We start from the raw sequence: 27,205 nt of genomic DNA on the forward strand, positions 1-27,205 counted from the left end.
CAAAGGCCTGGTCCATAAGATTATAATACATTCAAGCAAACCGAAATACCAAACCCAAATGAAGATCCAGAGCTGCATAAGTTGGTATTCAAGCACAGGAACCATGGCTAATATTATAGCAGAATCTCAGTGTTGGAAAAATGACACATGGAGTAAGAGGTATCAAAGCCATTCAATTAGCAATCACATGTGGCAAAGAGTCATATCCCATCCATATGAGCTGGTCTTCAGAAATGAGGAACATCAAGTGGGACTACAGAGTTGAATTATAGTTTCTCAATGGGCAATACTCTATAATGCACAATTACTGAAGGTGTTCAATTGTCATCTCAACATATGCCCATCTGTCAAATCCATCAAAAACATCATCAAGTATACCATAAAAGGGAGTGATCATGCAACTTTTGCACTGAACACAAAAAACAAAAATCACACAGTATTTGACAGATAGATATATTGGGCCTTCTAAAGCAGTTGCATCAATACTTGGATTTCAAATTATTGAAAAGGAACTAGCTGCTATTTGCCTTCAACTGCACCTTCCACAACGGCATTTCCCCGCCCCCCCCCAGTTGCTGTGTAGCTTAATAATGATATTGAATGAACCACTTTAACATGGATCATGGATCTTTGCAAATATGATCCATTTGTTAAAAACACAGTACTATGTGGATATTCCAAAATTCTCCACTTGGACTAATAAGAAGTGGTAAAGAATGAAGATTGGAAAAAGAATGTACAAGTTCTCCAGAATTTTTGAAGCCAATGTTCTGGGTTGAGTGTACAGCATACTATTTCTCCATGAAGAAAAACTTTATTGTCTTGCTAACAAATACTAAAATCAACAATCCATGACAACTGTGGAACCAGTTCAAGAATGGAATGTGTGATGATTTTCTGCAAATCAAAAGGACAAATATCAATGCTCCTAATATCAAGATCAATAGGAGACATCATGAACAGTCTTTTAGAATAGAATAGAATTTTTATTGGCCAAGTGTGATTGGACACACAAGGAATTTGTTTTGGTGCATATGCTCTCAGTGTACATAAAAGAAAAGATACCTTCATCAAGGTACTACACTTACAACACTTAACGATAGTCATAGTCATATTATGTATTTTGATGTATTTTGATGTATTTTTAAGAAAAACTCAAGAAATTTGGAAATACATTTAAAGAATATAATTTGCCAAAACCAACAAACAGTACAATTAACCAAAATAGTGGCAATAAGGAATTATTGCACAAACTGCAATACAACAGAGACAAAGAGCAAAGATTTTAGTAGACAATGAGCCCCTATTGAATAATGAACAAAAAGCAGTATTTGACTGTGTGTAAGTGCTTGCAATCTTTTTTCAATAATTTTCATTGATGCACCATGGAAATGGGACATGCATTTGTTATCAACTTGATCCTTGCTGGAAATGTTGCTATTGCTGTAGCATTATCCGGTACTTCAGCAAAATTGATGTCTGATGGTAGACAGTGCATTCAAGATTCAAGATACTCCTCAAAGTGAATGAAAGTGCTCTATGTAACATAAACAAAAAACCGAACAAATTTGCAAATTTGGTATGACATGGAAGGCATAATTGTCTGAGATGAAAGTCCCATTATTAGGAGACTGAGCTTTGAAGCTGTAGACTGGTCTCTTCGTGATGTATGAAAAATGAAGCCTTTGGAAGAATCTTAACCATTTGCTGTGAAAATTTCCATGAGCTTCTACCAATTGTGAAAAGAGAAATGTTGTTAATGTGCAGAATCCATCTATCAAAAATCCTATTTATGGAGAAGCTTTATCAAGTTTTAATTGAAGAGAAGCATACAACTGAGAGAGGGATGTTGGTGAAGATGAAATTCAGAAAAATCAAAATGATGAAATAGAATTAGCAATAGCACTTAAGACTTATATACCGCTTCACAGTGCTTTACAGCCCTCCCTAAGCGATTTTACAGAATCAGCATATTGCCCTCAACAATCTGGGTCTCTGAAAATATGGTTCTGCAAGCAAGAACTATGGAAGAATGCATACATTTCATCTACTCAACATTTGACAATTCTGCAGAACTGTTCTCAAAGAACTGAATTTTGATTCCCCACAACAAAATGTTGAGAAAAATACATTCTTTATGTGTTAGACACTTCCCTATAAGGATGAAAGAATAGTCTTCCTTCAATGCTATCAGCAAAGAAGCTGGAACACTACTCATTTTGCCACAGAATTCCTTCATTAAACTGAATTCTTTAGATTGCCATCACATAAACTGGAATTCAAGATAGGATCTCCCAACATTTTAATGAGGAACTTGGATCTTCCAAGACTTTGCAATGGAATGTGGATGATTATGAAAGAACTACATAAGAGTCTGGAGAAGCCAGTATTCCAGCATGGTCAGCTGTATGTCACTTTAAGCCAAGGAAAAAGAAGTGAAAATATTGGAATACTTTTAAGAAATGGCAGATCAACCACAAATGTTAGCACCAAATGTGTCTTTTGTTTAACAAAAGTCTTTTATATTTGTCTTGCTATCCATCTTTAATAAAATAATTTATTCTTAATTTTAGGACCTAAACAATAGCAATCTGCCGGTGGTCATTCTGTTTCGCTGCTTAAGTAAGGATGACCCAAAGTTAGATAGGAATGCATTAAAAAAGTGCAGGTAGGAAATCAGTAAAAAACCCTGCATCCAAAAATTGAACAAACGAAACACTGTTGGAAATCCAATGCTGATGGATTTCAGAAATAGAATGTATTACTTTTTATTCATATGCTATAGCAATAGGGCTGTTCTTTCACAAGGAATATTAGCAATTAAAAAAAAACTATTAGAGCCTATGTACTGACTGCAGAGTATTCTTTCTTTGAAATGTTTCTGAAGGTTTCTTAAAAGTTCAGTGTGACTACTTTGTGGTCCACCTAAGAATTTCTGAGGATGCAAGTAAATACACAGAAAGTAGTTTTGCTGGTATACCCAATACAGTGATGGATTGCATGGCCAGAAAACTGTGAAGGCTAATTGTACTGCAGCTCTTTTTGTATGAAGTATCTGCAGTCTAGTGCTATTTCAGTAACACAACAAACTTAAATATGTAGGACATATATATATAAATATATAAATCAGTTGGGGTGTTAGCCAATTCTCAGAAAAAAGAGAAAAACCTATATTTATCATAATATGACTTTATTATCATCTCAGTGTTTAGGAGTTATGGCAGCTACAGAAAGCAGATACAAATAAATGATTAATACAGGCTTAACCACTGGGCAATGAAAACTAAAAAACGTTATTCCTTTCAAATGACAGCCCCCGCCCCCAAATTCCATATCAAAAGCTTATCTCATGATGGACCATTTCAGACTGATTTCCACAGACATTATTTAATTGTTCTGATTAAACTGATTTTTTTTAAACTAATTTTTCTAAGTCAGCTTTTATGAGATTTTTCCCTGTCTTCGCAGAAAATTTTAAAAATATCATAATAAAACTAGCAGATTGAAGGAAAAATCAGGCTAAAGGAAAATGTGTAAGTAACATTTAAAATTTAACCGAGAGTAAAATGCGTATTTCTTTGGTTAGAGAAAAAAAAAGGGGGGGGGAGTGGAGCAATATACTTGTTTGTGTGATAGATACACACTATAGCATTCTAAAACAGGAAACAAGAATGTCAAGAGTGTATTCTTCCCCCACCGCCAGATGGAAAGGCTATTATTATAAATGAAAGGCAGCCGTAGTGGATGCCAGGCACTGTTGTGGTGTGCCAGATTCTGAAGTCCAGATGTAAGCGGGTTACCCCTGGGACAGGACAGGCTTCAGCTCCCGCAGAAGAATGGAGCCAATCACCGTCTTCTCTGTGTTGATGAAGAGCTGTGCTGTGGATCCTTCTTCCAGCTCCACTGTGACAAGCACAAGTGACCCACTGTGCACAGTTTTAGCCGCAAACCTAACAGATTAAAAACAAAATTGGTCAGTGGTTTCCTAGAAAACTAACATAAAATGCAGTGTTCGTTTCAGTGATTAAGGGGATGAAACTTCACAAGACACCCATAGTATACAAAGCTTTTCCAAAGCCAAACCATTATTAACATTGCACAATGCAATATGAAAATAGTATAATTTTATATATGTATATAATTTGCATATAATTAATTATTATATCTATATAATTTGCATAGAAGAATACTAAAAATGCTTAAAACGTAATAGTTCTGTTTGAATTTTGCCTGAAAGAGCACATAGCTGATCTGAAGGTTAACTCTATTTCATTCAGGAGTCAAAGTCTTGTTAATATAATATATACGGGGGGGAAAAAGAAGGTTCTCCACAATATCCACTCTGAAGCACCCTCAATGATTTGAACTTTCCAAATTAACAAATCTTTTCAGTTTTACATATTGGAACATTAAATAGATTTCTAATGACTTTAGCCAATAAAAGGAATCATGAGCTATAATCCTCTATTACTAAATTCCAAAACATGAAAAACCTACTCATTACATGGAATTAAAAGCAAAACTAGTCTTTTAAGCACTGCAACTGATTGAAAAGCCATTTTAGGCACAATGAACTTCTGTCAATCCTGTTAATTCATTCTACATGCAGAGCCAGACCCAAGAGACAGGATGGAAAGACATGGCAAGAGGCTACTTTTCAATGTTCCACAAAGCAAACTGCCCCCATTTCTCTGCTTGAAAAAAAAAGCAGGGAGAACCAAAGGCACCACAAAGTTGCTGCACATGGGCTTTTGAAAACACTAACAAGTGTGGAGCAGGTCTGCGACCCACAGTGACCCCACTTTGCAGGGCCAATTCCCTCTCCCCTTTCTGAATGACACGTGTCTGAATCAGAGCCATCTGCCTCAATTTGCGCAACATCTTCAGCCACAATAGGACCCAGTTAGCCCTGACAACAGCTCACAATACATAAAAATAAAACTGCTGTGCTGACAGCACGCCATCAGCTATTCAAGAGCAAACCAACTGGTCAGTGTCTCATGTCTGACAATTAGCATGGGCCTTGCACAGCGCCTCCTGGGCTCCTTAGGGATCTGTTTAATTACCATCAACATAAAAGTGGGAGTTTATCAGCAGATACTCAAAAAGCTTCACTCTAGACTTAATTAAAATATTAGCCTCTTCAGCAGGAAGCAGCTTCTCTTTAAATGAAAAGTAATTTCTTTTAAAAAATATTAAGTATATCAGCATCAAAATCTTGTAACACATTATACTAATTTAGGAAAATATAAGCCTTTCCTAACTGCACTCTTCATAGGTCAATGTATTTATTTTATTTAGATTAAATATACTATTTTCACTCTTCACGGCTAAGGAGAAAAAACATTCCCATCAAAGCAATGCCAACAGTGCCATTTAGTCTTTTCTTTTTCTTTCAGCAAAATGTTAAAATCTATGCTTCTCCCATCAATTTGGAAAGGGTGATAATTAAGTAAACAATACTCTTATTAATCTATTTCTTTATCATTTGTGTCCTGGGACTATAGAAGCCGATTATGCCTGATTTCACATAATAAAGGCACCAGAGCTGGGGCTCTCATGGTTTTTCATAGCCTCAAGGTTCATTTTACTCTTGTTCCAGTCTAAACTGCAAGCGATATAAAGTCAATGTTATTATAAAAGCAAACATAGCCCAAAGGCACAAGGGGGTCAATTCTGGTTGGGTGCTTTTCATGTCACTTAAGTAATTAGTTAAGAAAAAAACTCTTTGAAATAAATAGCTTAGAATCTCTTGGAAAAAGATTTTGTTGTAATAGCAAGAAATCCGTACCGTCCACCTTCAAACAAGTATTAACTTCCCATGTGGCAGGGATTAATGCTGCTATTATATCTAAGACAAGCTAATATTGGAAGCACTTATGCAAGTCAGATGACTAGTAATGTGTCACACAGCATTTTACTGTTAAAAGACAAATCTATTTAAAAAGGTAAGCAAGTGTGGTCACAAATATTATGGGTTGTGGGAAGTAAACATTACTTTAATAAAATAACACACAGACAACATTCAGGAACACTTGTGTCAGTAAAGAAAACATACACAAACATGCTGAACAATTACCTAAGGGAGAACACAATGGCTCTAAAATGATGGAGGTAGTCTACTTAGGAGACCAATACACATGGCAAAGAAATATACAGCCCCATGCATCCAAGGCATCTATCTATACATAGACACTTCTCATTTGTAACCTCACCAAGTTGTTCTGCAACTTTCATAACCTCTATATACATATGTACACATTTTTCTTATAAGGGAAGAATATGAAGCTTTTATACGTTCAAGATAAAAACTTGAAATTATTAAACTATACAATTAAAAAAGCCCACTCCTTTGCATACTCCGATTAATTATACAAATCTGATAGGGATTACAAAAGGCAGCTTTTTTTAAAATCTTCTCTTCCCAAATATCTATTTGTATGTACAACCCTGGCATATAAAGCTCGTGGGGGATGGTTCTGTTTTTGAAGAGTAGAGGTGGTCCTTCCTTTATGACTACAATTGGCACTGGAATTTCCATTGCTAAGCAATGCAGTCTTTAAGTGAGTTTTGCCTGTTTTTACATCTTTTTTTACTTGAGTCACCATGGTAATTAAATGAATCACAGAGTCGTTAACCAAATCCGGCTTTTCTCATTGGCTTTCTCTTTCTCTTTTGCTACACAGACATCCACACACGCGTGTGCACACACACACAGACACACAGACACACACAAACACACACACATCCTTTATTATTTTTATAAATAACCCAAGGTGTTTTTTGGAAGCCCTCTAGGAAGGCTGCAAATGGTGATCATATGACCCCAGGATGTTACAATCACTGTAAATACATGCCAGTTGCCATGCACCTGAATTTTGATCACATGACTGCTGCAACAGTCATAAGTGTGAGGATCAGTCATAACTCACTCCTTTCAGTACCACTGTAACCTCGAACAACTGTTCAATGAAAAGTCATAAATCATAGGTTTTGAAATTAAATGCTGATCATTTTAATGTATCTCCATTTTGAAAAAGAGATCTACACTTAAAAGGAATGCTTGATATCCTTCATAAAGGAAAAAAAGCCCTTCAGATTATATATGGTTACCCTTGTCCTTCAAAGGAAGCAATAAAGCAAAATCTAATTACAAAAAACATCCCTGATTTGAATTCTAAAGTAATAAACTGCTGATTTTTTAAACTAGTGCTGCTCCCAGTCTCTTCTTCACTCTTAACATGAAGATAAAGATTTAGAAGTTGGTCTAGAAATCACAATTTTCAGAATCAGAAGGCCACTACATTATTCCTTTTGTTTTAAAAAGATGTTAATTGTTTATTCACTTATATAATCACTGGCTACAAAAGATTCGCAACACTTTTCAACTGCATGCTTTCTTTCATGTAGTTCTGATCCAAGTTCAATTTCTTCCTCTTTTCAAATTAATCAGAAGCTGTTACAATAGCCCTTTCATGCTACAACTTCTTTCCTACTCTCTGCATGTAGCTTTCATTTATTGCCTGCTGAAGCAGACAGAATCCTATTAGTAAGAAAGACCATCTCCAGAGGCCCAGCCCTATCTGTATAAAAATAATTAGCCCAAAGTTGACAAATGAATAATGAAATTGTACAATGAATTAATTTTCCAATCCGAAATACCAGGGTAGTCTTTGAGCAGACATGAAAAGAATCTACAGTCTTGTAACTATTGTAAACCATAAACTTAGCATAAACCAGTCCAAAGTGATGAAAACAATTGTTCTCTTTCTTTTATCAGTAACATAAAGAGAGCTGTAAGTCATAAACAAAAGTCACTTTAGAAAGTAACTACATGGTGAAATAGAGTTTCTAAAACAATTAGATTCTACAATTTAATATACTGTACACAACCAGCAATTTTATTTTCTCTCTCTAGCTGTGCTTCAAACAAAATAAAGCCACAAAAGGCAGACAAGACAGCAAGCAAGCCAATCTCTCCTCACCCCCTTCTCTACCACTTTTTTATATTGGCAGATTCACAGTTTTGTCTAGAAAAGTATGATTGCAATTGTATTGTTTAGGTTCATTTTATTCTTCTTATAATGTAGTTACCAGAAGTCAACCAAACAGTAAGTATTATAGCTTGGGAAACAGAATGGCACATGCAGTTGTTTAATATTGAAAAACACTACAAAAAACCCTCCAATTTGATTTGTATCAACATTTAATAGTTATTCTAGAATTTAGTATCTCTTAGGTTATTATTACATTTTGCACCCTGAAAAAGAATTGGTTTCCCTGAAAAATTGAGTATTTCCGTGTTAAAAAGGGAATTTATAAACAGCATCATTGTTTAGTTCTCATTATTGAGAAGCAGCTATAATAATCAAATTGTAAAATTGAGCTCTCAGCCAGAAAGGTGAATTTTACACAAATAATCCATAGTGGTTTAAACATAAACCGTCTTGCAAGCATGCTCTGCTTAGAGAATCAGTTGACAACAACATAGAGAAGAAAGTGATCCATATATTTTGCACTTCTTAATTTCAGATATAAAAGCAGTGCTGCTCTCTAGTGGACAGTGATCAGGATAGTTGCTATACCTATCTTGATTCATCAAAAAAAATCAAAATAGCACACAGGCAGATTTAAAACTAATGCACTGCTAATTAAAATGGAATTTTGGTTCCATATGACTCATAAATAGTAAAATTCTGCAGAGATAATCTTTGCGCACAAATAGGAATATGTTAAATAGAGATAATTCAATATTAAAATCAACATTAAAACATGTCCCTATTAATAAGGATGTGTACTACTTACAAGATGAAGTTAGATAAGCACTCCATCATTAACCAGTCAGAAGACTACAGGATTTGATGGAATATCTACAGAAATATGGCAAGTAACAGACGAACCAAACAGTGACAGTGAATTGGGAATCATACAGTAGACAATAGATTAGAAATGACTACAACACTGATATCAAAGAAGCATAGAAGGGAAACTTAACAGGATGCAATTTTATGCTGACAAAATAATCATCCAGTGCAGATTAGAGCTTTACATGAAAAGGCAGATGCCAAATATTCAAACTTGTTTTAGAAAAAAAGTGAACTATTTTATTTGTTCTATTATTTGCAAAAAAATATGTTAAGCCATACGTCCAAAGCAAAGTGCCTTTGCTATGGATTATGGAAAAAATAATGATTTACTTGCATCTGTTTCAACTTATTTCACAGCAACTTGGAAGTGGGAATGGAGGGCTACGGATACTTTTAACTGCATCTATATGCCACTAACCCAAACCTGGTAGGGTACAAATGAAGGCCTTGGAAAACATACTGAGATGCTGTCCATACCTAAAATATCAAAATTCTGACTGTCTGTGGAAACAGAAATTGCCCTTTGAAATATGATAGAAATAATGTTGATACTTTGTATTTTGGTGATGGAGAAAATTCCTGAATATTATAGCTAGCTAAGCTCAAATTATCATATTTTGGACTCCTATTAAGAAGACCTAGTTGTTTTAGAATATATGGTAAAGCTAGAAGGAAAGAGAAGAAGACAATGACCAATAGCAAGGCAGGTGGACTCAATTAAAATGGTGTTGGGTGCACCATTGCTGACCTGACAACAGGTCAAATCTTGGAGAATCTATATCTATGCGGTTGCTAAGAGTTGACAATGACTTGACAGCACATAATCAAATCAGTTATATTCAATACCTCGGCATAAAACCTCTCATATTCCTGTGAGCCAACCTCTGAAACACAGAAAAAATATTCCATCACTTTAGTATAATCATTAACTTCTCAATTGACAAGATTGGGGATAGGTTCATTCATATGGATACATATCTATATACTTCATTGCCTCTGTTTTTACTTTGGAAAAATATTCAGATTATTTTTTTAAGGACTAATAAGAACCACATCCTGAAACTTTATAAATTATTAGAGGAATGGAAGGCTGTGAGTTTTAAACTGAATGATTATTAATTACCTGGGGAAAAGTGCTTGAAAATCAATATTAACATTGAAAGTCAAATACAAGTAAAGTAAGAAAAATTGATATCATACTAAGTTTGAAGCTGAGTATCATAATGAAAAATTGTGAATGTGTTTTGGCTTGCAAATATTCAACAATTCAAAAACTAAAATTTAAATTTTTGACCAAGCCCAGGTATATGAATTTAACAGTTAAAATTGGCCAGTGATCACTATAGGCTGGAAGATTTGGTTTTCAAAGCAAATGCTAGAAAAGTCAACAAACAATTCTCTGGATTGTAAAATGTAAATCTCTTTCATGCCAAAGAGGGGCATCTGCAAATGGATGTTGGTCAGTAGCAGCCGTACAGTTAGAATTCTGAGACTTCGTAACTTCATAAGCATCACAAACATATCCCAGAACAAGAGTTTGCAATTATTTGCTATGCCATGTGCAATTATTCCTATTACTCACAAAGCTGTGACTCTTCAGAAATACTGAATTGGACCATTATCAGTTCTAGACTTTATCCATGCTTAATGACATAAGGCAGAAAATTTTCTAATGTTTAAGTTTTTTACAGAAAATTGCTTGTTTCACACTGTTTGTTACTAACAATAAGGGATGTAATTTCAAACATAGTATTAGCCAAGCTTGCCTGTTGGAGAGTTCAATCATTTCCCCCAAGTGGTTATCTTTAGCGAGTATGTGAGAAAAAATAAGTGTAGTATCTATATTTACTATGAGAACACAAAAATGTATGAATGTTTATCAGGAAGAATATATTGTACAAATTTTAAAAAACCAAAATCATATAACTTTCTAAGTATCTATTTTAAGAGGATTGTTTTGTCCATTTGTGGGTGGAAAAGAAAGTATTCTTATATTAAATGTTTTGTGCAGATAAGCCAAATTTGCATAAGAAGGATTTCCAGAAATTTTTCCAGTTTTCAGAAAATAATAGAAATATAGTGATTTGTATTAACAGCTGATTATAAATGTAACTGCATTGTTCATAAACATTTCATATTATAACAACGCTTTGCCATCCAGAAGTAACAGCACTTTAACTATACAATTAATTTAGTAAGATGTAATTTCTTGCAGATAGAAAAATATTAATTGATAATTTTGGTTGTATCATTTCTGCAAAAGCAAAGTTATTTCATGTCTGCTTCCAATGAAACTTTGATTTAAGAGTTCATACAACACAAATACCAAATGGTAATAATTAGAATTATGAACTGGCCCAGCATACGCATGAATTTACATGTATTGTTAAATCTATACGACTGCAATGAATGAAACTTTCATGCTGTTAAATGACAAACATGAAGCACTACTTATGACTATTTTTTACTTCTCAATCATCCATATGGGATACAATTTAAAATGATAGCATGTGAAAGCCTTAAATGTATATTGAAAATCAATTGGTATTTTAATGAAAAATTCTTTCAAAGAAAAATGTTCCAAAATGACAAGATTATCTTTATTGGTGACAGATATCAATTACCTTTATTAAAATCTAATAATTTCCAGTATAGTAATTATATATTCCACAACAAGGTAATATTACCAACCTCATTACTGATAATATAAGGCAAAAAAATCCCTCTGGCTGCATACTGAATTAGAGAAAAGATATATATGATTTTATGATTTTGGTAAGTTACATGAATCAAAAGATACCATTTCTAGGTTTATTTTTTTAAGAATATGACAATTGTATTGATTTTATTCATTCATTCAATCTTGATGCCTCATAATACCCAACCTACTTGTACTTGTTGCTAAAATATAAAACAAGCCTCTACAAGGAGCTGCAACTGAACTGCAGAGACAACAATAATTTCTTAAAATATCAAAATTGAGCATATTTAATGTGAAAACTGTAAATGTTGTTGCCTGAGACAAGCATATTTAGTGAACATCCAAAACCTCCATGCTCTATGCAGCAAAACAACAAAGAAAAGTTCAAGCCATCTAATGGAAATTTAAAAAAAATAATTGTTTGGTGGTAGTTGGAAGATGCTGTAAGTGTTTATTAGTATATTGAATGCTTTTTTAAAGATGGACATTTATTTTTCTTTATTATATTTTTCTTACTTTTCAAAATATAAGCAGGCCAGAGTTGTCTGAGTTGGAAAACCTCTAAATTTAATAAACAGCTGAAACATTGCTGGATGGTTCCATTTCAGAATGCACACAGGAATTAGACTGGGGTCCCTAAACTTGGCAGCTTTAAGACTTGTGGACCTCAACTCCAGAATTCTCCAGTGAGCTATGATGGCTGGAGGATTCTGGGAGTTGAAGTCCACAAGTCTTAAAGCTCCCAGTTTGAAGACTTCTAAATTAGATGATCTGTTTGCATGCTTCTGCAAGCAGGTGTACCTGTTTGGTAGACCCTTAAGCCTGTATTGTTCAAGCTTTTCATGCCCCTGCTGCCATGGAGTTGTAGAATCTGGATATTTGTTATAAATACCAGAGTAGGAGATCTCAAAGTGTGAAGTCACAAAACCTGTGTCAAATAAAACAGGTGGGGGGGAAGGGATAGTCCATTTTTTAATAAAGTTATTCAGATGTTTGCAGACTAAATCTGGTGTTTTAAAACAGAAAGTGATTTCAAAGGAACAAGGACAATTGGGACTGCCTGATTTGAAACTGTATTTTACAGCTCACTGCTTAGTTGGGATGAAAGAATGGGTTTTGCTGAGAAATAGAAGAATTTTAGAATTAGAAGCACACAATTTGAATTTTAGATGGCATGGTTTTCTATTGCACAATATGATTAAGGTTAATGAAGACTTTACAAATTATCTTTCTTTTCTTTCCCTTCCTTTTTCTATTTTGTTTATTACTTTTATTTTCTAGTTTTTATTTTCTTAAAATGACTTCAATAAAAATTATGTTAAGCAAAAGAAAAAAGTATTTTGTAGGATGTAAGAAAAAAGTTTTTAAAAATACAATCTAGCAATACTACTGAAAGTAAGCTGTCAAGACAGTATAATGAAAGCTATATCTTTGAATAAATAGTCAATTTCTTCTTGCCAAACCTCAATTAAATTCTTAGTTTTATTGGAGGCAGTGATGGGAGAGGCAGAAATAAGCAAATTCATTTATTTTATATGGCAAAATTTGAAAATTCCTGTATTAGAAGATGAAACTATTCTAATATGTATGTAATCGGGGGTACTATGGCAAGGTTATTTACTTCTACTTCCACAAAGCTTTTGACAAAATTCCATAACAAAATTCCATAACAAAGATATTACGTTTATTCATAAACAGTCCTAGGTTAACAAAAGTCCTCTAAAAGAGCACATTAAAGAACAGAAAAGTTCTGTAAAAGGTCATTTTTCACAATGGAGTACTGTATGGTAAACAAGTCAGATATCCCAAGGATGTGATTATTAACTTGTTTATATTCTGGAGATATGGATGAGAACTGCCAGCTGACAACAAATCAAGATGATAAGGGAAAATACAGCTGTATACATTAGAAGTGGCAACAGAGTCATGACACAGTTCACAGAAAAGTCTAACCCAGTGAAAATTATCCATGGAATCACATTTCAAATATTAAAAGCTACATCCTGACAAATGTTTACTGCACAATAAAATGATTTTTCTTCCTTGGTAATAGCTGAAAATCATATATTGTTCCAGATAATAAAGACTTAATTTTAACTATGAAAGGTAGCAAGATACAATTGTGGCAAAATTATAGAATATAAAATAAACAAGAATATATTTTTTCCTTGTGCCATCACTTGGCTGAACATCTAATTTCCACAGTACTGACATGTCTAAGTACATTTACTCATGTAGCAGTAGTGGGTTTCACTTTTGTTTGCTACTGGTTTGCTCGTGTGCGTGTGTGATGTGAACGGAGCCTGTGGGAGGGCGGGCAGAGCCTGCCACCACCGCCACTACCGGTTCACCTGATCTGGGGCGAACCGATAGCAACCCACCACTGTCATGTAGTATGGCTATATTACTTTCATCCTTCTCATCTGTTCTACTACCTTCTCTTATTGGTATGATTATTATGATTATTATTACCTTGTTGTTTTGCATGTACACTGAGAGTTTATGCACTGGAGAAAAATTCCTTGTGTGTCTAATCACATTTGACCAATAAAGTATTCTATTCTATATACACCACTGTGCAGTAATATACATTCCAACGTTCTTTGATTTTAATCCAAAATATAAAGTAAAATGTTGCCATAAAGAATACTAAATGTTGATGTTATCCATATCATATGTTTAATATAGTATTTGTTTGCACAAATAAATAAGAGGAATATTTAAATGTATTTTTAAAAATAAAATGTGTCTTTATACAGTACATTGGTTTTCGTAGTAAGCACAATATCCACAATATGCCTGCATAAGGTTCAGTATAGTAAGAGAGTATTTCTTCAGCCTGCCCAAAACCTGTTTAAAAAAAAAGTTGCAAAAATGTGTAGAGAATCTCCAAAAGGAATTGCACTGAAAGATGTTATATTACAAAAACATCTGCTTAGCCCTGAAATACAAGAAGGAATGAGAAAGAAACTCAAAGCTGGCCCACCTTGATTCTCTTGGATATGAGAGAGAGAGAAAAGGGAAACTCAGCCAGACTTTTAAGATTCTGTTATTAAAAAGGGAGCTTCTTTAAAAATGGAGCCTTCAAAAGGATTGAGAAAATAGCAACTGCTTGCGGAATAACACTGCAATGAGGCTTTCTCTATAGGAAACCTGAGCCTTGCATCGGCTGGGCGTGTCTCTCAGAAGTTGCAAAAAACAGAAGGGTAAGTTAGAGGTGGCTGGGCCTTGGATTGAGTGAGGAGGCGGCCAAGTCCTGCAAGTCTTGGGTAGCTGAATGGCGGGTGGGAAGAAAGCCTAAAGTTTGTAAGCTGCACTGATAGGCTTGTCAGCTGGCCTGAGGCTCCGCTGAGTGGAAAGCAAACGGAAGGCCTTGGGGACGTGACGGGGATTGGGGGGAAGGCCTTAGGCAGGCAAGCATTAAGGCTCCCCAAGCATAAAGGCAGGCTCCATTATGGTTGTTAACTCAAGGACTATCTGTGTCTCAAAAGGCCGATTGTGTGTGTGCACTATACAGCATCTCTTCTCATTCTCAACAGGCCTTAGAAATGTGTCAGTTGAAGTGGAAGAATTCTGTATATGTCATCTATTTGATTATCTGCATAATCATAAGCCATAAGCCATAAAAGGGTATAAAAGTGCTAACATGAATTTAGTAGCCTATGGGAAAATTTTGTCTGCATGCAGTGTGGATGGCAAACTAGACATGCAGCTTGTTCATTCCCAATTGGTTCTTCCTGAAATCCGTAATAGCAAAAAGGAACCAAATATTAGTTACTGTGTTGTCTGAACCAGACAGCTGGCCTGTTGTGTTTTTTAGAACTCTAAATAATAAATCAAGATTTGTTCATGGTGTATGAACTGTGTTTTGCAAAGCATATAATGAATCATAATATGATTTCTCAGTTCAGACGTCTCACAGGTGAAACTATTTCTGTTTATTTGGGAGAGAACAGAGAAGCAGGAGCCAGATACACAGACACATCACTCATTCACAATCAGTCATCATCAAAACGGAACTGCTGTTTGAGCCAGCCTTCTTTCAGTTTTCTAAAATTATATATATATTACTCCTAGAAGCACGAAGCTGAAAACCCCAGCCTGAAGATGACGAATGAGACTTCGTCGAAACATCGCCAAGACACTTCCAATTTTATGTGGGAGAAAACCCGAATAACCAAAGACCTACATATATATATGTATATGCAGGTTTTGGTATATTCGGGTCTTTTCCCCTGTAAGATTGGAAGTATTTAGGCAACGTTTCAATGAGATCCCACTCATCATCTTCAGGCTTTGGCTTTGTTCTTATGTGCGTGAAGTGTGGATTTTAACTGCTGTTTTATACACACACACACACACACACACACACACACACAGAGTCATGGCTGCAATTGTTGGCACCCCAGAAATTTTTCCAGAAAATCATGTATTTCTCACAGAAAAGTATTGCAGTAACACATGTTTTGCTATACACATGTTTATTCTCTTTGTGTGTATTGGAACAAAACAAAAAAGGGAGGAAAAAAAGCAAATTGGACATAATGTCACACAAAACTCCAAAAATGGGCTGGACAAAATTATTGGCACCCTTTCAAAATTGCGGATAAATAAGATTGTTTCAAGCATGTGATGCTCCTTTAAACTCACCTCAAGTAACAGGTGTGGGTAATATAAAAATCATACCTGAAAGCAGATAAAAAGGAGAAAAGTTCACTTAGTCTTTGCATTGTGTGTCTGTGTGTGCCACACTAAGCATGGAAAACAGAAAGAGGAAAAGAGAACTGTCTGAGCACTTGAGAACCAAAATTGTGGAAAAATATCAACAATCTCAAGGTTACAAGTTCATCTCCAGAAATCTAGATTTGCCTTTGTCCACACACAACATTATCAAGAAGTTTGCAATCCATGGCACTGTAGCTAATCTCCCTGGGCGTGGACAGAAGAGAAAAATTGATGAAAGGTTGCAACGCAGGATAGTCCGGATGGTGGATACCCAGCCCCAAACAAGTTCCAAAGAAATCCAAGCTGTCCTGCAGGCTCAGAGAGCATCAGTGTCAGCAATCCGTTGACATTTAAATGAAATGAAACGCTATGGCAGGAGACCCAAGAGGACCCCATGCTGACACAGAGACATAAAAAAGCAAGACTACAGTTTGCCAAAATGTACCTGAGTAAGCCAAAATCCTTCTGGGAAAATGTCTTGTGGACAGATGAAACCAAGATAGAGCTTTTTGATAAAGCACATCATTCTACTGTTTACCGAAAACGGAATGAGGCCTACCAAGAAAAGAACACAGTACCTACAGTAAAATATGGTGGAGGTTCAATGATGTTTTGGGGTTGTTTTGCTGCCTCTGGCACTGTGTGCCTTGACTGTGTGCAAGGCATCATGAAATCTGAGGATTACCAAAGGATTTTGGGTTGCACTGTAGAGCCCAGTGTCAGAAAGCTGGGTTTGTGTCCGAGATCTTGGGTCTTCCAACAGGACTCCAAACATACGTCAAAAAGCACCCAGAAATGGATGGCAACAAAGCGCTGGAGAGTTCTGAATTGGCCAGCAATGAATCCAGATCTAAATCTCATTGAACACCTGTGGAGAGATTGTAAAATTGCTGTTGGGAAAAGGCGCCCTTCCAATAAGAGAGACCTGGAGCAGTTTGCAAAGGAAGAGTGGTCCAAAATTCCGGGTGAGAGGTGTAAGAAGCTTATTGATGGTTATAGGAAGCGACTGATTTCAGTTATTTTTTCCAAAGGGTATGCAATCAAATATTAAGTTAAGGGTGCCAATAATTTTGTCCAGCCCATTTTTGGAGTTTTGTGTGACATTATGTCCAATTTGCTTTTTTTCCTCCCTTTTTTTGTTTTGTTCCAATACACACAAAGGGAATAAACATGTGTATAGCAAAACATGTGTTACTGCAATACTTTTCTGTGAGAGATACTTGATTTTCTGGAAAAATTTCTGGGGCGCCAACAATTTTGGCCATGACTGTATGTATGTGTGTGTGCGTGTGTGTATAGGTCTTTGGTTATTCGGGTTTTGTCCCGAGTAAAATTGGAAGTGTCTTGGCGATGTTTCAACGATGTCTCATTCGTCAACTTCAGGCTGGTGTTTACAGCTTCGTGCTTCTAGAAGCAAGCATGAAGCTGTAAACACCAGCCTGAAGATGACGAATGAGACTTTGTTGAAACGTCGCCAAGACACTTCCAATTTTACGCGGGAGAAAACCCGAATAACCAAAGACCTACATACAAACACCCGCGAAAGCCTCAGAAAACACACACACACACACACGCACACACACATGAAACTTTTCAGGATATAGTGAAAACATCATCATTATTTTGTATGCTACCTGACTCTTAACAACACTAAGAATGGAAGTAAATAAAATTCATTTATTCATAGTTCTAATTTTCATAGAATTCAATAGAATTTTTAAAATGTTTGCTTCTCATCAAAACACATAAAGGCATAAATCTGTGAAAAATCTCTTCCTCAGTAAGGAAGAGGAACCATGTACAGGTAGTCCTCACTTACAACCCTTCATTTAATGATGAATGGCATGAAGTTACAATGGCATGAAAAAAGGGATTGATGGCCATTTTTCACACTTATGACCGTTCTAGCATCCTCATGGTCACATGATCAAAATTTGGATGCTTGGCAACTGGTATGTATTTATGTTGGTTGCTGTCCCGGGGTCATGTGATCATCTTCTGTGACCTTCTGACAAGCAAATCTGAGAAGGCAGATTTACTTAATAACTGTGCTACTAATTTAACAACTGCAGTGATTCGCTTAACAACTGTGGCAAAAAATGTTATAAGATGGGACAAAGGTTATTCAACAACTGTCTTGCTTAACAGTGGAAATTTTGGGCTCAATTGTAATCGTAAGTCAAGGACTATGTATATTCATAATTGTATTTTCCTATAACATTGTGGTGAAAATAAAAAAAAAACCTATTATATTGGTTCCTTGACCACTGATGCATTGATAGGATGATACAGCAAATGAGAACCAAGCCTTGTATGCTATGCTAATATTAGTATAGTATAGTGTAGTGTAATGTAATAATACAATAAAATATATTTGCATATTTGATTAAGATAAAAGCAATCATTTTTAGGTGGAAGGGCATCAGGAAAACCAAAGGTTGAAAACATTAGTAAAATGCTCAGCTCATATACATAAATAGACCATCTGCAATATTTTTTCTTTCATAGTGCTCCTTTTTTCATCAAAAAACATAGACAAGACAAGACAAGACAAGACAAGAAAAGAAAAGAAAAGAAAAGAAAAAAGAAAAGAAGAATCCTAATTTAGCTTTATTTTGCATTCAACTGCACAATTTGCCAAACAAGATCAATAAAACCAAGTATAGTTTTTAAAGTGATTACTGAACGTTTTGGAATAGAAATTGAGTTTTAATTCATTCAAATATTATTGAAAAGTGAGCAAATGTTTCTGTCTAATATCTCTAAAATAAATATAACTGTTTGTTATATTGGGAATCAGCAAGCATAAGTATTTTTTGTTCAAAACATTCTGAAAATTGATGGGTGCCATATGTTTGGAAGGTCAGGCAGGAAAAGTGTGCACAATGTATTTTGCAGCTTTTTGAATACAATAAAATAAAATGCAAATTTTAGTGTAACAATCACATGTAAATAATGTTTAATTAATTCTATTAAAATAGTATTAGAAAAGACATACAATTTCAGCTTACTGAAGAAGGCTGGATTTTTCCTACATACTTATCATTTAGAATTTGGCCAGCACACCAGTGTTTTCTTTTAATATAAGGACTGTTATTATGGGTTGTCAGTGTCACACAGCCAGATACTTAGACTGGATTTGGCATTTTAGCCATGTATCAAGTCCTTCCCAAGGACCTGGGAGAGATAAGATATTGTTGTTTGATGGTGTTAATGGTATTGTTTCAGGGTGTAATTATGGTGATGATTATTATTAAACATTTACCTTAAAAAGGTGAACATTAAGATAAGGTTCATATTCGTTTTTAGTAAAATTGCAGGGTTTCCCTTTTAAAGGCTGAATCAAATGCTGTTTTTCAGTCTAGAAATGAATTTCAAACTGTGTAATGCTAACGTTTGGATGTTACACAGCAGAATACAACTCGTTATTTTAAAAAATTCTCAGAGATCTTCCAACAATGCTCAATCAATTGTAATGAATATTTCTACTTATTAAGGCAAGAATCTGTTTAACAAGCTTTCTTTTCCACCTTATTTTGTGTTGCAATATAGCCATACGGATTCCATCTGAGAGATCACCTATGTGCTAGATTAGCGTGGGATTCTCCCAGCTAGTTGGATCACATAGGTAGAAACTTCTTTGATGTTAGAGTCACATCAGAGGAGCAGGATATTTACCTCTATGGTGTGAAGATGCAGTTACAGTTTTACATCCCGTTTCCTTTACTTGATAAGATCTTCCTCACAAAGATCTAAGGAATCCCTTTATGTGGAGATCAATTGGTATGCAAGGTTAGGATATCACAGGATGTATTGCTATGTTTTGCTACATGATCAATATACAAGGTTTTGTTTGATGTATTGCTTTCTGATAGACTCTCTTTGATGTATGTGCCTTCTGATGTTATTGTCTTTTATGCAAATGCTTTCCGGTAAGAATCCTAATAAAAGGGGAGGCTTAGATTTTGTTCTGGGCTCTCATCCCAACGAAAACTTTGCTTCTGGCTCATTGCTTCATGAGAGACCACCGCAACTGGTGACCCCGGACGTGATTCTACCAAGATTTTGCTAAAAGAATACTTCTCTCAATGCGATCCTGCAAAAAATCTTTTCTTTCAGCGTGATCCCATCAAGGATACGCTCCCAAAAGATTTTTTTTCTTTTTTCTTTTTCAGCGTGATCCCATCAAGGATACGCTCCCAAAAAATCTTTTCTTTCAGCGTGATCCCATCAAGGATACGCTCCCAAAAGATTTTTTTTCTTTTTTCTTTTTCAGCGTGATCCCATCAAGGATACGCTCCCAAAAGATCTTTTCTTTCAGTGTGATCCCATCAAGGATACACTCCCAAAAGATCTTTTCTTTCAGTGTGATCCCATCAAGGATACACTCCCAAAAGATCTTTTCTTTCAGTGTGATCCCATCAAGGATACACTCCCAAAAGATCTTTTCTTTCAGCGTGATCCCATCAAGGATACGCTCCCAAAAGATCTTTTCTTTCAGTGTGATCCCATCAAGGATACGCTCCCAAAAGATCTTTTCTTTCAATGAGATTCTACCAAAGGATACGTTCCCTGCACATCCTTTGACCTCCCATCCTTACCGCCTGGGATAGGCTTGGTGCACCTCATCCGTTCATCGCTGGCGAACAACGGACCTTTCGTAAGTATGGGAGGGAAATTCTCTAAGGCTCAGGAGAAACATTTACGTGAGCTGAGGGAACTAACCAAATCAAATTTATTCTTTTTTAACCATGCGGACAAGCTACAAGCTGCCGTAACAAAAGGAAAACTGAAGGATTTGTTAAAATATATTTGGCATCATTGTCCTTCTTATCCTGAGGCAGGCTCTTTAAAACCAGCAACGTGGAGACAGATTGGCAAATATCTCCACGCATCCCCACGAGCCCCAGCCTCTATCTTAAGTACCTGGAAAATAATTATGGAAATCCTAGCAGCTCAGAATCAGTCTCTCCTTGAGTCTTTGAGACAACCTCCACCACATGAAAATGCTGCTACTAAATTGACCACTCCTGCCCCGGAGGATATCCTTTCCCGTCCTTCGGAGCCCCTTTTTGATACTAACTCTTCAAGTTCCTCATCTTCGCCCTCCCCCGATAGCAGAAAATCCTCCTGCATCCAAAACCCCTTGTGTTTCCTCCCCACTCCCCCCTCCTCCTATTTACCCTTCTATCAGTGCAGTGTCAGAAGAAACCTTCATGGAGAGTAATGAAAGAAAAAAAACTGATCTATTCCCCCTCTCTGTGTCCTCTTCTTTCCCCCACCTTTCTGAACTCTCAAAACATACTGAGCTAAAAATTAACCCTGTGCCTGCTGTCCCTTCAGCCCCTTGCCTCCCACCTCCAAAGCATATACCTGCTTCTTCCATCCCTGCTTTGAAAACTGCCTCCCTTCCCCTGCCTGCCTCCCTCCCCCCAGAGTGCCTCTCCCTTTCCCCCATGGGTATGGTCACTCAGACTATAGCCCAACCAATTTGGTTCAATTACTTCCCTATATTTGAAAACCATCTCAAAGTGACTATATGGAAGAAATTGGCAACCTATTTCCATGAAAGTCCAAGAGCCCCTGCAAAAATTCTGTGGCTCATGGTCCTTGAATGCCTCATTTTACATGAAAAAGGACTTGAAGATGTCACTTAGAAAGTTGTCAGGACCTCCTCCTTATCAAAAAATGACTCAAAAGGATCCACAATCACATTCATGACTTAAACTGCTGAGTTTTCTCACTTGAGGGAAGAAGATTTAAAGAGGCAACTTCCCCAGGTCTGTAAATGTTGTTTGATGATATGTGTGCGTGTGTATGTATGTAGGTAATCATTTCCAGACCTGCATAAGAATTGTAGAGATAATTGTGATGCTTGATTTGCATGGAATGTGTGTATGTGCAAAACTCATTGAGAAGGTGTGAGATTTCTGTGTTGTCTTTTGGATTTGCAAGAAATGTGTGTGTGCACGTGCGCGTGTATCTAGAGTGTTTTTGCAAGAAATATGTGCCTGATTGCAATGTGTGTGTGTGTATCTGAGCCAGGTTGGGAGGGGTGAGAGAAAGGGGGGCTGGAAAACACCCCCTCAGGGTGGACTTTTAAAAATTTTTTCTCTCTGTCCTCCTGGCTTATCTTAACTACTTCCCCCCCCCTTCTTATTGAGCCAGGGGAGGGGGTGGGTGAAGAGGGAAAACCATTCACCTCCCCCATTTTTTTTCTCTGCTGTGCCTGTCTGAGAAGGGAGGGACAAATATGCAGATATATTTTCTTTTCAACCCTGAAAACAATTTTGATTTTAATTTTTAACCCTGCATGCAATCTTGATTTTGATTTTAATTTTTAATTTTTCTTTTTTCTGGAACTTTTTGAGGTTTAAACTGCCTGATTAAACCTATACTTTTATAAATGTTTTCAAAGCACAGAGTTGACTCAAAATGTGTCATTTAGCTTTGTATTTTTGAAGCTGTTAACATACATAATAAGAGTTGAAAGGGACCCTTAGAGGTCTTCTAGTCCAACCCCCTGCCCAGGCAGGAAACCCTACAGCATTTCAGACAAATGGCTATCTTCTTATGTATGGATGCAATTTTTTAAGCAGAAATCTTTTTTTTGGGGAAATGCACTCAGGTTTTCCACATAAACAGACTCACCCAAAAGCTTACAAAATGTTTTTCTTTTTTGAATCAGACTCAAGGTGCCTCTTATTTGCTGTTTGTATTGTTTATCTTTATTTTTTAGCAGCACAAGATGTGCCCTGGTTTAGGAACTATTTCAGAGATAAATTAGAAAGTTACAGGATGTGAAGAGAGATTTAGAAGGATGAGCAGATACTAGTGCTGTGAAAGATTTAATTTGTTAATGAAGCTGAAATAAAGGTTTAATGTTAGGAATTAGGAGTTAGAAAAACATGAGCAAATAAGACAAATGGTGATTTTGCTAAGATATAATGTGATTTGTTTTTGGAAGTTTTTGATAGTATGGATTTGTTAGTGAACAACTTCCACACATGAATAAAAAGGGTGGGAGTTGGGTTTTTGTTGATTGTTTGTCTTTTTCTCTGTCTTCCACATAGTACCTTTGTTAAAAAACAAAACTGAGATTTGTATGTAAACCCCCCCCCCACAAGTTGTGTCATCTCTTCTTTGTCCCTGCTTTTGTGTGGGTATGAATTTTAAAAGTGCTAGAAAGAAGAAAAATGACTTTTTGCCCAGGATGGACCGGCTACCTAGACAGGATGAAGAACAGAGTTCAACTTTCTTTCTTCTCTGTACTTTTGTTTAAATGATTTTACCTGTTTATCTCCTTCCTGAAGCATACCTTTTCTCATATGGGAATATATTATACCAGTTTATCTGTTTAAATGCTAATCTGTTGTTGTTTCTTTTCAAGTTCTACCTGCAAGCTATCTATTCCCCCTTGGCCCCCTCCCTAATCCTCCAACGATGCCTTTTCTCACCCAGAAAGGGAGGAGGAGGGGATCCCTTCTCATGTCTTTTAGTCCTGCAGATGACTTCAACCTGTGGAAGTCGAATACATGGGTCAAGATGCTTTCCCCAAAAGAGACACTTCCCAATAAAGAAATGGACATGTAATGAGTAAACATGTAACGATCAAAAGACTTTTTTCAATTCCCAGAAGACAGTTTGGTTCTTTCTTGTTTTATGTATTCATGTAAAGACTGTATTTGAGATTTCTGTCAGCAGCTGCCATCCAAATCAATGGTGAGACTTTGTGGGTCCCTGGCCGACATATCCGTCCCTACCATCAAAAAACAAAAACAGGGGACCTTCCGCCATCTGACACCATTGACATTTCTCTGCTGCAGAGTCATACCGGCAATTGACTCTCTTCCTACAAGAGACATCTACCGCTCCTTTGGCCTTCTCTTCCTCCAAGAAGGTGGATTGTTTGTGGCTCCAAAGGAAGAATGCTGCTTCTATGCCGACCATTCTGGCAATGTACAGGACTCTATGAATAAACTAAGGGATTTAACTTTGAAGATGCCTTTTCAGGATGGTTGCCTAAATTACCCGGTTTACAAGCTATTATAGTATTAATCGGTATGATTGCATTAGGATGTATAATTTTACCTTGTATTCTACCTATTTTTGTTAAAACAATTTCTAAAAGTCTATCTTTACTAGCAGAAAAGAAAGCAACTGCACAAGTCATGGCATTGTGGTATAAGCATGATCCGGCCCGTTATCAATTGCTGACCGTAGAGGAACTCGAAGATGATTACATCTTGCCTGCACCTAAAAACTTTTCCCTGGATGATGACTCAGAAATAGACAAGGATAGTATGGCTAATAATGAAACCGACTGATTGTCTGGCCTTAAAAAATAAAAAAGGAAGAGATGTTGCAATATAGCCATATGGATTCCATCTGAGAGATCACCTATGTGCTAGATTAGCGTGGGATTCTCCCAGCTAGTTGGATCACATAGGTAGAAACTTCTTTGATGTTAGAGTCACATCAGAGGAGCAGGATATTTACCTCTATGGTGTGAAGATGCAGTTACAGTTTTACATCCCGTTTCCTTTACTTGATAAGATCTTCCTCACAAAGATCTAAGGAATCCCTTTATGTGGAGATCAATTGGTATGCAAGGTTAGGATATCACAGGATGTATTGCTATGTTTTGCTACATGATCAATATACAAGGTTTTGTTTGATGTATTGCTTTCTGATAGACTCTCTTTGATGTATGTGCCTTCTGATGTTATTGTCTTTTATGCAAATGCTTTCCGGTAAGAATCCTAATAAAAGGGGAGGCTTAGATTTTGTTCTGGGCTCTCATCCCAACGAAGACTTTGCTTCTGGCTCATTGCTTCATGAGAGACCACCGCAATTTTGTAGTTGGCTTTTCTTCATCTTTTTTTCTGACACCTTCATGAGAATATTTTTGTCAAAGACCCTAAGTTACTCAGTATTCTTCCCCTTGTTTCAGCTTATTTTTCAAGGTCTCACTTATTACAGTTTGCTTCCTCTTTGTTTCTTCTACTTTTCTTTCCTAAGATTCCCTTGCTTCTTCTTGACTTCCCTGCCGCTAGCAAATATTTTCTGTTCCATCCAACTTTATATTCATCCACCCCTCATTTGAGCTCAACTTTATCATTATTTCCAGAGTTACATAATTCTATTCATTTAGAAACCTATAGATTTCTAAAGTTTAGAAAACGATAAGCTTTCTTCTATAAGGGATAACACATATAAAGAAAATAGCTCATACACAGGCTTTCTCTATAGTTTTATTTAATCCTATAGCGATAAAACAGTATTTATAAAATTTAATAAGGAATTTAGAGTGGCCTGTGCAATATTTTCTTTTCATCCTGTTTCTCTGTACATTGATGAATACTGATTTCTTATTTTATCGAGTAATGCATTCATAAGGATACAGAAGTGTCCCTCGTTAGCAGAAAAAGTGCCATCAGGAAGCTTAAAAATAAGAGCCAAACATGATAGGAGCAGATAACAATTATTCAGTAATTCTGAAATAATAGTTATAATTAAAGGAAAATTATGCGAATAGCACAAAACTGCTATTAGAAATGACACAGTGCTACAAATTCCTAGTATGAGTGTCTTTTTTGTTGTTGTTGCCATTTTCTACATCTTGCTTCTAAATGTTACAACTATTTAGGAATATTTCTTTTAGTAAGTGGTCAAACAGGAAGCACAGACAATTTACCTACTACTCCCTCTGATTTTTATATATATATTTATTCACATGCATGTAGAACATTATTTATAAACAGATTGCTGGAGTTAATTGGGATATTGCTAGAAGATATTATTACTATAATTGAAAATGGGCATTCACAAGCAATGAATCAATATCATTTAAGTGTGCTAGAGACCAAACCTGACTTTGAATGCAAACTTTAAGTAGTCGCCTATTCATATACAAAATTTTTATATTAAACTTTACGGATTTTAGACAGTGATCACCTGTGGGTGTTATCTTCACCAGAAGGAACTCCACCAAGGTTTGCTATGCTTGTTACCTTCTGCAGTATCATAAGACGGGTAGTATTCTGTGGTGCGACAGAGATTGTAGCGGATACTTCATTCATACCAGTCAGCCTTCCTGAAACAGTAAAAGCTGGGTATCAATGCAATTAATATTAAAGACAATGTACAGCACCTGAGAATAGATTTAGTTTTTGTTAAAAGTTTAACTCTTCTTTTTTTAAAGGGATTTTGATACAGTATAAATATATAATCAATTATTCCTATTATTCAAATTGCAGTTGCATGAAGTACTTTTTGGTAATTTCTCTTCAGCTGACAAAAAGATATTGAATGGCAACAGACAGAATAGCTAAGTTTCCCACCTCTAAAAAGCTTGAACAACATTTAGCTCTTTCAATTATACCCAAAAAATAAATGCATTATAATGGAAATTCCCCTTAAAAAGTGTACATGTTAAGAAAAAAAGCATACCTATAAAGAAAACTTAAAAAGTCTACATGTAAAGAAATGAAGACACTGGATTGGAAATCAGTGCAAGAAAAAAATATAGAGAGACATAACATAGGGTCAGCCCCTCCATCTCACGTTTACCACGTAAAGCCTGATTAATGTCTTGTGAAAACAGACTTTACTGCAGACAGGCACAGAACTGAGACACATGTCTCTCTGCTCACTAGGATCAAATGGAAAGAACAAGCACATTCAAGTCCCATCTCAAAGTCCATTCAGGCATGGCTAAATGATAGGCAGCAAGCAGTAATGGTTAGTGCTGGAAGCAGAAAAAGACATTTATAGGAGTATTAAAATGTTTAATTTGCTTGAATATCAAAGTTTTTTTGTCCTTTAAGCCAAAATGTTTCACTCAAAAAAATATTAACATTATCCAGCTTTTTTTAAAAAAAACAGCAAATTTAGTTAGAGCTGTATGTTT

At 35.9% G+C, this 27,205-nt stretch overlaps 1 protein-coding gene across 3 annotated transcripts in view; it reads right to left on the reverse strand.

The window, feature by feature from the left end:
- Positions 1 to 3,173: 3,173 nt before the first annotated feature.
- AP3B1 (adaptor related protein complex 3 subunit beta 1) overlaps positions 3,174 to 27,205 on the reverse strand; it is a 184,193-nt gene continuing 160,161 nt past the window's right edge. For all 3 annotated transcript variants that reach the window (XM_058169359.1, XM_058169358.1, XM_058169356.1), the window contains 2 exons: positions 26,251 to 26,389; positions 3,174 to 3,950 (listed from right to left, as the gene is read on the reverse strand). In XM_058169359.1, coding sequence (XP_058025342.1) covers positions 3,797 to 3,950; positions 26,251 to 26,389 — 293 coding nt within the window. In that variant the 3' untranslated portion in view covers positions 3,174 to 3,796. The remainder of the gene's footprint in view (positions 3,951 to 26,250; positions 26,390 to 27,205) is intronic.

The sequence above is a fragment of the Ahaetulla prasina genome, chromosome 2 (assembly GCF_028640845.1).
Source record: "Ahaetulla prasina isolate Xishuangbanna chromosome 2, ASM2864084v1, whole genome shotgun sequence".
NCBI classification, from domain to species: domain Eukaryota; kingdom Metazoa; phylum Chordata; class Lepidosauria; order Squamata; family Colubridae; genus Ahaetulla; species Ahaetulla prasina.